The sequence below is a fragment of the Cynocephalus volans genome, chromosome 17 (genome assembly GCF_027409185.1).
Source record: "Cynocephalus volans isolate mCynVol1 chromosome 17, mCynVol1.pri, whole genome shotgun sequence".
Classification (NCBI taxonomy): domain Eukaryota; kingdom Metazoa; phylum Chordata; class Mammalia; order Dermoptera; family Cynocephalidae; genus Cynocephalus; species Cynocephalus volans.
Window position 1 is genome coordinate 23,590,704 of NC_084476.1, and position 12,560 is coordinate 23,603,263.

Sequence of the window (12,560 nt, forward strand, 5' to 3'; positions counted from 1 at the left end):
CAAACTGAGGAAGTTGGTCAAATGCTTGTAAAATGATAGTAACCTTCAGAGGAGTGTATCTTTCATTCTCCTAAAAGCTGGAGAAACAATAATCAGTAAATAAAAACATACTTGCCGTTGGCTGGCCAGTTAGCTTAGTTGGTTACAGTGTGGTGCTGATAATACCAAGGTCCAGGGTTGGATCCCTGTACCAGCCAGCTGCAAAAAATAATACCCTCCAAAAACCAAAAAACCAAAACTTGCCATAGCTTGGATGCCTGTTTTGTGCTGGGTGCCTTACAAATATTGCTCCTAACTCAAATAGGTGCTATTATTGCCTTCATACTTAGCAATGAGAATATTAAAGCTCAGGGATAATAATAATAGAATAATTTCTCCAAAGGTCACACTGCTAGTAAGTAGTGCGGCCAGGATTCAAACCCATTGTTTCCGAAATCCGTGCTCATATTACACTAGAGAAGAGGCTAGGAGTGGTGCTGAATGGCAAGACTGTCCAATGGGGACCAGCAGGAAGAGCAAGTAACATCAGTATTCTGGCATTATTAAAGGGATAGGCAAGGTCAGTGCTCATCTCGAGGTTTGGCCATGAACTTCCTAGAGGCCCAGTTTAGAGTCTCTTGCTTGACAGAGTAAACACAGAGAAGGGATTATGGTGTGGTAAGAGTTAGCTTTTAAATTCAGGAATCCTTGGTATACCAAAATATCTGCAGTTTCATGAAGACCCTGGCTCCTGTGCAAAAGGTCACATGGATCTTCTGGCACGTATTAGCTCATCATTTTAACTAGACTAGGAGGAGAGATAAAACAAAGAGATAGTGCCACCTAAAAGACATAAAAACTCATAGTAATGGCCAGACTCTGTGCAGACTGTAAAGAGACTAGCTTACTCTGTTATCACCCTGGATAGAAAGACATGCATAGAATCACAAAATCAAAATATTTATTTTGTTCTTTTGCACATGACACTGTTAAAACATTCCAACTACAGCAATACTGCTCTCCAGGAGCTTACAATCTAAAACAGTCAACATTAATTGTAGACCCAGTGATTAAGGCATTATATCAAATGCAGACTTTGTATCTTTAAACATATCTTTTGAAGAAGCAGCTGGAGAGGGCATGATCAAAATTAAATGACATGAAAATGTACCCCTTGCCCCCTCCCCCGGCCCAGCTTCTTATAAGGAACCCCGTGTGACTAGAACCCAAGACCAGTACCCACAGCCTGAAAGGGAATTCTGGAATTCACTACAGGTAGTGAAGAAACCTTAATTTCTAATCCCGTGGTGGACACTGAAGATTCCCTGTTTGTGGGCAATAAGGGTGCTGAGTGTTCTGCCACCATAGCCTAGAGACAGCACGTAATGTTCTGTAACTCTAAGGGGAGGTACTGTGTAGCCTTTTCCCAGCCTTATAGAAATTCCACTGGGGCACTTGCTTCTTGAAACATGCTTAAGTTGTCTAATAGGTTTATCAATACCAACTTTTGGTTGTTATTTATATACACAGCATAGCAATGTCCGTCTACTGAATCAGGAGGGCTAGGGAGATTTAATAAAGTAGACATGGGATAGAAGACTGAAAAGATAGAAAGGGAAAAGGAGGACAGAGTAAGGGGCCAAAAAAAATGGGGATATAATATTCCAATAGATGTGAACAGGGAAGGAGGGAAGAGAGGGTTGGAATCCAAAGGGAACAAAGAAGTCAGGCATTAAATTCCAAATGAACAGGGATAAAGAAATGAAAGTTAATGAGATCATTCTATAATCACAATCCTAGAGCTCAAGAAAGATGGAATTTAAGCTTTAACTTTTTTCTCCTTCACTAGCTTCATACTTTGGCAATCTAGTCTAAGAATCTCTGAAATTCAGGTTTTTCAGGAGATTATCTCTATCCTGAATACCTGAAGACCTATCCCAAACTGTTCCTCTCTGTGAGTTTCAAATTCATAGCACTTTGTCTTAACTGGCCTTGATTTTTCTGACCTTGCTGTTTAAGTCCTGTTCCTGGAAGGGTATTTTATAGCAGCTCATGCCGAGACTTCTAGAGAGCACCAGAATCACTACTACTAAACATTTATTTTTATTTATTTCTCATGATTTTATTATTCCTTGGCTTCTGAGACAACAACAGCCTATTTACACCTTAATGTTGGACTCTGTCAGTACCTGTCAAAGTATCAGCACTACAAGGGGATGAGAGAAAAGCACATAGCTCCAGCTGTTGGTTCTTTGATTTTTAACCTCAATTCAGTAGGCTCATAATCCTCTCCTGGTTCAAAGCCATAGAAGTACACATTCCTCACTCTCCAATATTTAACTGGCACCCACAGAGAAAGTACAAACTTCAAAACCACAACACAAGCCAACAGGATAGCTGTGCTTTGTCTGCTCTGCCCTGAGGCACAATTGGATCTAGCACCAAGGAGGGCAGGATTTAACAGACCAGCACAGGAAGAATCACTTTACAGAGGTAGTTTGGACTGGAAACAAGACTGCAGTGTAGACTAACAACTGAACAGAATATAAAAATCCAATGTGATTCTTCATTAAGAAAAGAGGTTTTGGCCACTTGCGATTTAATTAAGTCCCCAAGAGTAACAAAGATGGTCATGTGGAAGATGAGGTATGGGCATGGATATTGAGGGCTGAGGAAACTGTGGCCATCAGAAGACCACACTCTAAGTCTCTCCAAAGAGAAAGCTGGGCTTTTGCACTTCTGGCCCATGAGTGACGGATTTATACTTCAGATCAAAGGCCTCTCCCAACCTTCAAACTACTTCCAAGAAACCACAGATCTTTAAAAATAGGACTAGTGATTTCATACATGTGCTTGGGTACACATACACACAGATGGAGCTGACTAAATGTGGAATGATTAAGTATTGACCAACAGCATTTACTAGGTAAGTTAAGCCCAGATATACCACCTACCAATCAGCAATCCAAATTCCCATGCTAAATACCAGGTAGCCCACCTCTGATACTTCTTTAGTTTAAAGCGGAGATTCTCAAAGTATGGTCCGCTGACCATCAGCAGGAGCATCACCCGGGAAAACTTAGAAATGCCAATTTTGGAGCTGTGGAGTTGAGATCCAGCAACTAGTGTTTTTTTTTTTTTTTAAAAGATCCGAACCCGTGGCCTTGGTGTTATCAGCACTGCACTCTCCCGAAGTGAGCCATGGGCCGGCCCGAGCAACTAGTGTTTTAACAAGCTCTCCAGGTGATTCTAATGCATGCTGAAGTTTGAAAATCACTGGTTTAGAGGCAGACACATGAAAACAATAATGAGAAAAAATAATTCAAACTCTTTTGATTCATTCAGATGGGACAAACCAGGGTACCAAGTCAAAGTAAAATGCCCAGGGTTTTATTTAAAAATATCTATTTCTATTTTCTCAAATTGATTGTCATTTTTTTTTTATTGGCAAGTTCATTCTAATCAAAATGTTAAGTGGAAACACAAGTTGATGAGCCAGCCAAGAATTCACTCTGCAAGCTCTAGGTCTCTGTTTAATCTCAAACCACCCCTATGCACACCACAAAGATTTTGGTGCAACACATCACACCTAGAGAAAGGCATAATGTATTTCCCACTCATTGGATCCAAAGACTAGAACTTAAAAGTTTGAGTTCTGGGTTTAGTTGGGCAAGTATGTCCCTCAGCTGCCATCAACCCTGGCTGAAATTAATCCTGTTCTATCACTGAACTAGAAAAAACACCCAATTCACATACTGTCAAACAAACAAACAAACAAACAAAAAAACCTCCCCAGAAGATTAAAAAAGGAAGCAGATGATCAAGTCACTGAATAGAAAACTACCTGGATTAGACAAGAACATATAATTTGGATCTAGGATGGTGGTGGGGAGGAGAACACATCTCATCAGTGGCTTTTCCTCAAGGGAAATAGGAATCTCAGCTTATTAGAAAAACAGTTTGGGAGGTTACCACTTTAGCTCAGGGACTGTAAACTAAACCTCTCTTGAGCAGGTTGTGTGTGTGTGTGTGTGTGTGTAGAGAGAGAGACAGGAGCAAGAAGGGATGATTGGAGCAGGAATAATGTTTGGGAGGTTACCACTTTAGCTCAGGGACTGTAAACTAAACCTCTCTTGAGCAGGTAGTGTCTGTGTATGTGTTTGTGTGTGTGTTGAGCAGGTAGTGTGTGTGTGTGTGTGTGTGTATGTGTTTGTGTGTGTGTTGAGCAGGTAGTGTGTGTGTGTGTGTGTGTGTGTGTGTGTGTGTGCGGGCATGCGTCTGTGTGTGTAGAGAGACAGGAGCAAGAAGGGATGACTGGAGCAGGAATCATGTCTTCCCATCTTGAACTAATTCCAAGTGCAATCAGTAAGGCCACACCATGGAGTCTGACATTAATGGCAATGCTCTGTGATGTCCACTACCACTGCCTTCTTCCAGCTGAAGAGAAAGTACCCTGTACCGGCCCCTGCTGCTACTGCAATGCAGAGGTATCCATTGTAGGTCATGAAGATGAGCATGAGGAAGTAGCTGACGACCACCTGGATGATATGCAGCACTGTTTGCAGGAGGTGAGGAAAGCTCAGCATCTGCTGCCTGGAGAGTAAACAGACACAACAATCAGGGACTCCTATGAGCTCTGCAGATCAGAAGGAAGGGGGAACAGCTATAGCCATGAACTTGACTGCCTCACAGCCACCCTGGCAACTCATGGGTACTTGTGTATATGTACATTGTTTCTTGGTCCCTGGAAATGAAACACCCTATGGCTGTCAGTTTTATAAGCATTGGTCAGATATGGTTATATGCCAGTTAGGAGGAACAATTTTGGGGAGGTAAAGGGAGGAGTAATCCTGACTTATGTCTACCTTGGATCCTGAAATGGAAGCCCTAAACCCTCCCACACTTATTTGCCTGAACATTTCCGGCCTTCCACCTTTGCAAAGTTCACATTCTACAATAACGAAAATAGAATTGAGGGTTGGGTAGTGTAGTGGATGTTATAGGGATCAGGAGACCTGGCTACTCATCTCCTGTGTCACCTTAGGTAAGTAACAGCCTTTTTAGGCCTCATTAAGCTCTTCAGTACAATGGAAATAAATAATACTGTTTGTTTGAAAGCAGGATGTTGATCTACAGGGTTTCTTAAGGTCCAATCTAGTTTTAAGACCTACATTTTTATTACAACTGAATCTCAAAAAGCATTTGCTGCTCTATGGAAAAAAACCAACAGTCATTCAAATACTTAGGAGAAATTAGTACAGTTGTATATTATAGACAAAATGAGAATAGAGCTGGCTAAGTATAACTTCTTATAGAAAAGAATCAATTGCATTCTGCCATTCTTTTATATTTTGACTTGAATTTCTTAACTTGTTCATTATTATTTTGGCAAATATTTTAAAATATGGATTCCTTACTTACCTTCTTCCAAAGTGACCAATACTTACAACTCAGAACAAACATTCATCTTTGCAGAAGGGTTCCTATCATTCCTTCTTTGGCCTGTTCATGACCCGCAACCCCAAACCTCCAAAGACAGTTTTGATCAAGGTCAGTTTTGATAAAAGTCATATATGAGAGTACTCCAAAAAGTTCATGGAGCTGTATTATCTTTTAATTCTTTTTTTCCACGAATTTTTTTTTTCTTTTCTATAATTTTTTTCCCACGAACTTTTTAAAGTACCCTCATAGAATCATTAACTCAAGAAGCTGATGCTAATAAAATAGCTGCTTTGGGCTGGCCGGTTAGCTCAGTTGGTTTGAGTGTGGTGTTGGAAAACCAAGGTCAAAGATTTGGATCCCTGTACCAGCCACCTGCCCCTCCACACCCACCCCCAAATAGCTGCTTTGCTGCTTAAGTAATTCAGCTATCTACAACTTCCATCCGGATCTTTTTAATCTTCTTACCCAACAGTTTTGTGTGTCTCCATAAGGATGGTTCCATTTGGTCCTGGGACAGGCATGGAATTGTAGCGAATGCTGACTTGTGACTTACGCAGCAGGCTCTCTCGAGCTATCTTGAGTCCTTCATAGAACATTGCTAGTAAAAACACTGCCACAAAAGCTCCAGCCATTTCTAAGCAGGGAAGGAAAAGATGGTGGTATTGTCAAACATGTGCAAAATGATTAGTCACTGTGTTGTACAGCTAGAAAGACAACATAGAAAAAATGCTACTCCCAGTTTCTGAATACATTATATTGTTACCTCTTCATCTGCCCATACAGGAGAAGAACAGCTAAGGTGGTGTTAGTTAAAACTGCTGCTTCTGCAGAAGAACATATTTACTTTCTGACTGAGATACAAGAAAATCACTTGAACGACAATAACCTTTTGGTCTGGCTGCTTGCTGTCATTAAATTAGCTTTGTTACATTGAAACACACAATGTAGAGTATGGAAAAGGGGAATAACTTATTTTTAAGTGCTGACTACATATCTTGAATGGACATTTCAATTCTGTCTTTTCACACTGTGACGTACTGGTAATGATATGAACGCATTCACTACTGCCATTTGCAACAACATGGATGGACCTTGAGAGAATTATATTAAGTGAAATAAGTCAGGCACAGAAAGAGAAATACCACATGTTCTCACTTATTGGTGGGAGCTAAAAATAAATAAATAAATTCACACACACACACACAAAAAACTGGGGCGGGGGGAAGAAGACATAATAACTACAATTCCTTGAAGTTGATACGACAAGCAAACAGAAAGGACATTGTTGGGTGGGGGGGGGAGGGATGAGGGAGGGAGGTTTCAGTAATGGGCCACAATAATCAACCACATTGTATATCGACAAAACAAAATGAAAAAAAAAAAAAAAAAAGATAAATAAATAAAAATAAAATAAATAAATAAAACATTACGTGAACTAAATGTTCCCCTTCTTCCCCAAACAAATCGATTTTGTGGATCCAAAGATACACCTGGTACCTAAAGCAGTCTGACTATTGAGCTTGTGCAATTTGAATTTAAAGCACACTAATGCAACATAACAGACACAAAGAGATGGGTGATCAGCTACCCCCAAACTAGGAGTGACTCTAAGATGGGTCATGCCAAGATTCGGGAAGGACGTGGACCACAGTTTGGTACACTAGAGAAAGCACTAATCTAGGCAACTCTAGAAGGTCTGGATCTTTGTCCTAGCTCTGACATACTAACTATGTGATTTAGGACAAGCATTTCACTACCCGAGCCTTAATTTATCAGTAAAATAGAAGAATTGTGCTAGATCAATAGTTTTTAACCTGTGGTTATTTTGTGGTATTTGAATTTGACTGCAGTCTTGTGTCTAGGACCAACAACTTATCAAGCAAGGAAATACTCTGGAAAAGGATGAAAGGAAATGGATTGCAAAAGACTTCTATCTGTTATCTAAATTATTTTTCAGAGCTCTAAAACATACACACATCATTTAAGGGAGGTGTACTGAAGGACAAAAATAAGTATTGAGTATCCCAACTTCTAGGTAGGAAACAGGAACAAAGATGCTTAGGTATCATGACCACATTGGTTCAGTAATTAGGACAGAAAGAGGTGCTGGGATTCCAAAATCTTCGTCTGTGTGTCTCATGTGACTGTCACCTTCAAATATCACTTTATTTTTGGCTTACTCACCTCCAGCTGTATTGATCACCAAACCGGAAAACAATAGTTCCACATTCTTAAAGCCAAAGTAGAAGGTCATAGGCTGCCAGAAAACCAAAACAAGTCAATTAGAGATGACTGAAGATCCTTTTCAGGCAAAGTAGCTTAGAACATTTAAAAGTTGCAGGTCTGGATAATAAGAAGAGACATTCACTGAAGTGGCAGGCTTTCTTCTTCATTTTAGCATCACTACCACAGGCATCAAGCACGAGTACTCTCCTGTTCTCTATCATCAACTTTGTGTTTTTCTCTTTTCTACACAAAACATAATGATGTGAACTAGATTTAGAAAAGGGTCAATTTTAAAAGAAGGGACTATGAGGGCCGGCCCGTGGCTTACGTGGGAGAGCGTGGTGCTGACAACACCAAGTCAAGGGCTAAGATCCCCTTACTAAGTAAATAAAAATAAAAGAAGGGACTACAGAAGAAAGAACCCTAGAAATCTTGATCTGGCGTGACTCTGTAACTAACTTGCCACATGATCTTGGGCAAATCACTTGACTAGTTTGGGTCTGCTTTAGTTTTTCCTCATTGGTAAACTGACCTTTAAAGATAATAACCTTCCAGTGCTAAAATTCCATTATTTCTATTACCCAAGTGTGGTTGGAAAGGGCTGCACTGCCTCTCCTCTAGCACTCACCATCATCATCATTACACTGCTGTCTCCTCCGCCGTGGGAGTGTGAGGCTGAAGTGGCCGGGTGATGGTGAGAAGGTGGCATGGTGCTGTTCTGGTCCATACTGTTCATCCCCATATGATGGAAATGAGCCATTTTTCCAGGAAAAGTTGAAAGTCAGCAGAAGATTCTTTTAAAAAAAGAATTATACATAAAACTTAAGGATATAAAAATGTTGTTTCTTGTTAAATACTTCCTTATTCTGCAGAATTATTCCTTTTATAGATATGTTTAATATATGTTCAAATTTAAATAGAGATAAGGAAAAGAAAAGCAGCTTCTTTGGGTTGCAGGAAACACAATTTGCAATAACATACAAATGGATGCCATTAATAACATTTAACTGCTCTAAGCCTAATTATAAATGTCAGTAGATAAAAAGCAGTACTTCAGATAATTCACCTAACTGGGATGGCCTGTGTTTAATCAGGATATTCAGATTACATTTTCACATATAGGACAACCAGCCTTCAGCTAATTTAAATTAGAAGAAAGGTCTCTTGCTGCCCTAGGCAAGTAGTGTGCTCAGAATTTAGATACAAATTCAATCCTACCAGGACATTAGAGTTAAGGACATAAAAAACAAGGTAAAAATTGGATATTCCATATTGAGTTAAGTCCAGACAACTGCATATTCAGCCTTGTATCTTTACTACCAGATCAATGCTTTACTGCAAAAGCCAATTTAGCACATTACCAGGGAGCAATAACTCCTATAGCTGGAGCTGGGGTGGTGGAGTATGAGGTTGGGGTGTGTATGGAGAGAGAGGTGTTGGTGGATTCTCTTCATGTGTCCCTCAACTCCAGTTTGTAGAAGAAAGAGTAGCTTTAGAAATTCTAAGTAGGTTCAGGAGCTTGCACATGCTTCTCATTATTTCTTCAATCAATAAATATTTATGAAGCTCCTATTACAGCCATCCCTCAGTTGTCCATGGAGGCCTGGTTGCAGGAACCCTGCAGACACCAAAATCTGAGGATACTCAAGTCCCTTATATAAAATGGCATAGTATTTGCATATAACTCATGTACTTCCTCCCACATACTTTAAATTATCTCTAGATTACTTATACCTAATACAGTATAAATGCTATGTAAATAGTTATTTTATTGTTTTTTAAATTTGTATTATTTTTTATTGTTGTATTATTTTTTTGGTGAATATTTTTGATCCAGGATTGGTTGAATCTGCAGATGAACCCACAGATACTGAGGGCTGATTGTATGTGCCAAACTCCAAGCTAAGTGCTAGGAATTCAACAGTGAATGAGACAAACAAGGTACCTGATAGGGAGAGAAACAATAAAGTAAATGGAAAAATTGCATAGTTTGATTAGTGCTCTGAAGGAAATAAACAGGATAATATGACAGACAGCATTACTAAGAGGTAGAGGTGAGATATGCAGTGCCTTAGTTAGCAAATTTATATAGATTCAGGGAGCCATGTGTGTCTAATTAAAAAACACAAATATTGAGCCATTTATTTTCCCATCTTCAACTCCTACCCCATGATTCTATGATAGCAGGCTTAAGAAATAGGTTCTATCTTTATTTTTTAATTTTTTGGTGGCTGGCTGGTATGGGGATCCAAACCCTTAGACCTTGTTGTTATAACACTGTGCTCTAACCAACCAAGCTAACCAGCCAGCACTGAGTTATATTTAGCAAAGGAGAAGGCAAAGAAAGCATCAGTTAGGCGTAATCAAAGTTTCACTTTGAATTTAAATAACTTTCATTCCAAACACTACATTATTTTATAATGATAGAGCTTGACAATATGGTATTGTCATAAAGGGACTAGATTGGAGGAACAAAGAGATATATAACAACAGGGTCCTTGTCTACAAAGTTTTTATAGTAAACACTAAAAAAATAGAATACACACAAAGTGTCAATGATGGGACAAATGGTAAATGGGCAGCAGTTTTCAGATAAAGAGGTAATCATGGTGGATGGTATCTGAGTGATCATAAATTATGATTCTGAACCAAGCATAAAGTGAAATAAGAATGAAAAGACTTTTGGCAGCCAGGAATACTGATAACAAGTCCTCATAAGGAGACTGAGGTAGAAATCACAAATTTTGTTCTCTTCCAGTAAGAGTCTGGAAAGTGATTATAGCATATAAAACCATAAAGGATAATTTCATTCCATATTATCAACATGAATCCTGGCAGAGAATGTTTACTAAGTGCCTTCTGTTGTGAGAGACTAAGGGAGATGCAGAAGTGAAGCTGACGTAGAGTCTTCCTCAAGGAGCTTCAACGCTAAAGGCTAGAAAGGAAAACTGAACAATCACAATTTTCATTTTGGGGCACAAGAGGACATGTAAAGGACTGTTAAATAAGCAAGAACATAGCACCTCAAGCTACTTAAGAGTTGTACCCTAGACTTCTCAGTGAACTTTTACAACATTATTCCCAATAACAATTTTTGAAGATCCATAGGTTCCTAATTGTTCAGGGGCCTTGGTATCAATCAGAGAAATCTGCTCAATGACAATACGTTATCAAATCTCTTTAGATGTACCAGTGACCCAGGAATTCATATGTTCAAATCTCAAGAAAATCTTTCAAAGTTTGTACCTGTTTTGAAGTGTCATCTGTGCAAGATACATTTTACATTCAAATATACTAGGAAATAGAGTGGGAATAGAATCTACTTGCTTCCATTGTCAGTGGACAATGGATTTCTTGTAATGGAATACTTTGCAAGACTTACTCAATGGTATGAATGGGAACCTGCAAATCTGGTGGAAATTAAATATACACTATAGTCTCAAACTCAAACCAATCCTGATATGTCCTTATCCTCACTAAAAGCCTTATTCTACGAAAAATCCCATGAGAATATGCCAAACCTAAATGATATCAAAAAAGGAAAAACTTATGGGCCGAGCCGTGGTGCACTCGGGAGAGTGCGGTGCTGGGAGCGCGGCGACGCTCCCACCGCGGGTTCGGATCCTATATAGGAATGGCCGGTGCACTCACTGGCTGAGTGCCGGTCATGAAAAAGACAAAAAAAAAAAAAAAAAAAAAAAAAAGGGAAAAACTTAGAAATTAACTGTTAAAGCACAGTAAATAAAAGTGATTATATTTTTTTCTATTCTCACTTGACTTTTCAGTGATGTGCTATATGTACTTGGATAACTCATCTTCCAAAGCCATCAAACACACCTCACCCATTCTCTCTAGAATAGAAATTCTACTTACAGGAGGTAGACTAGCATTGATAGTTTTAGCTTGTTTCTTTCGATAGCTTTAACCTAAGATGACCCAAACTCAGTTTCTTCCAGAATAAAAATGGGTACTGAGGTAAGAATAAGTCAAAATCCAGGGACACAGCAATATCATTTGCTCTCTCAAATGTATTTAATCTCATGGTAATCATGAGCTGTGCTGCTGTCTTTGGTTTATTCAAGTTTCTCTAAACTCCACAACCAACTTTAACTACTTGTCCTCTAAGGACTATTTTCTTTCTTCTTTTTTTTTTTGGCAGCTGGCCAGTACCGGGATTTGAACTCTTAGACCTTGCTGTTAGCAGCACCATGCTCTTCCAAGTGAGCCACTAGCCAGCCCTCTAAGAACTATTTTCTCTAATTTAGATCCATGCTCGGGCCGGCCCGTGGCTCACTCGGGAGAGTGTGGTGTTGAGAACACCAAGGCCCCGGGTTCGGATCCCATATAGGAATGGCCGGTTAGCTTGATGGCTGAGCATGGTGCTGACAACACCAAGCCAAGGGTTAAGATCCCCTTACTGGTCATCTTTAAAACAAAAACAAACAAACAAAAAAATAGATCCATGCTCACTGTCTCTTTTTAAGAACTGAGTTCAAGGTCTACAATGTAGCTGGACTGTACATTTATGGAATCAAGGTTTTTAATCTGTAAAGCGATTACAATTAATGGAACTTATAGAAGAGTTACGAATGATGAGTGATAGGTGGAAACTTAGCAAAATCTTTGTAAAATGGTATTTTATTGATTCACTGGGTTTCCGGTTCTAGGACAATCTACAATATGTGTAATGTGTTAATTCCAGGCTAAAACTCCTATTCTTGTTTTAAACCTCTGCTGGTAACTTTTCTTCTTATCCTTATTTTATCGCTTCATCAAATTTACAAATTATAAAGAATACTAACAAAAAAGTCTGAATATATAACTGAGGAATAAGAAATGAAAAACAAACAACAAAAAAAAAAACCCCTTAGGATTCCTAACTTTCAATCTATGATAAAATTTACCTACAATAT

General features: G+C 39.1%; 1 protein-coding gene across 1 annotated transcript in view; it reads right to left on the minus strand.

Moving 5' to 3' along the window:
- Positions 1–918: 918 nt before the first annotated feature.
- SLC31A1 (solute carrier family 31 member 1) overlaps positions 919–12,560 on the minus strand; it is a 30,997-nt gene continuing 19,355 nt past the window's right edge. The window contains exons 2-5 of the mRNA XM_063082085.1: positions 8,276–8,441; positions 7,606–7,678; positions 5,887–6,055; positions 919–4,572 (exon numbers count right to left, since the gene is read on the minus strand). Of these exons, the coding sequence (XP_062938155.1) occupies positions 4,371–4,572; positions 5,887–6,055; positions 7,606–7,678; positions 8,276–8,407 (576 nt within the window). The 5' untranslated portion in view covers positions 8,408–8,441 and the 3' untranslated portion in view covers positions 919–4,370. The remainder of the gene's footprint in view (positions 4,573–5,886; positions 6,056–7,605; positions 7,679–8,275; positions 8,442–12,560) is intronic.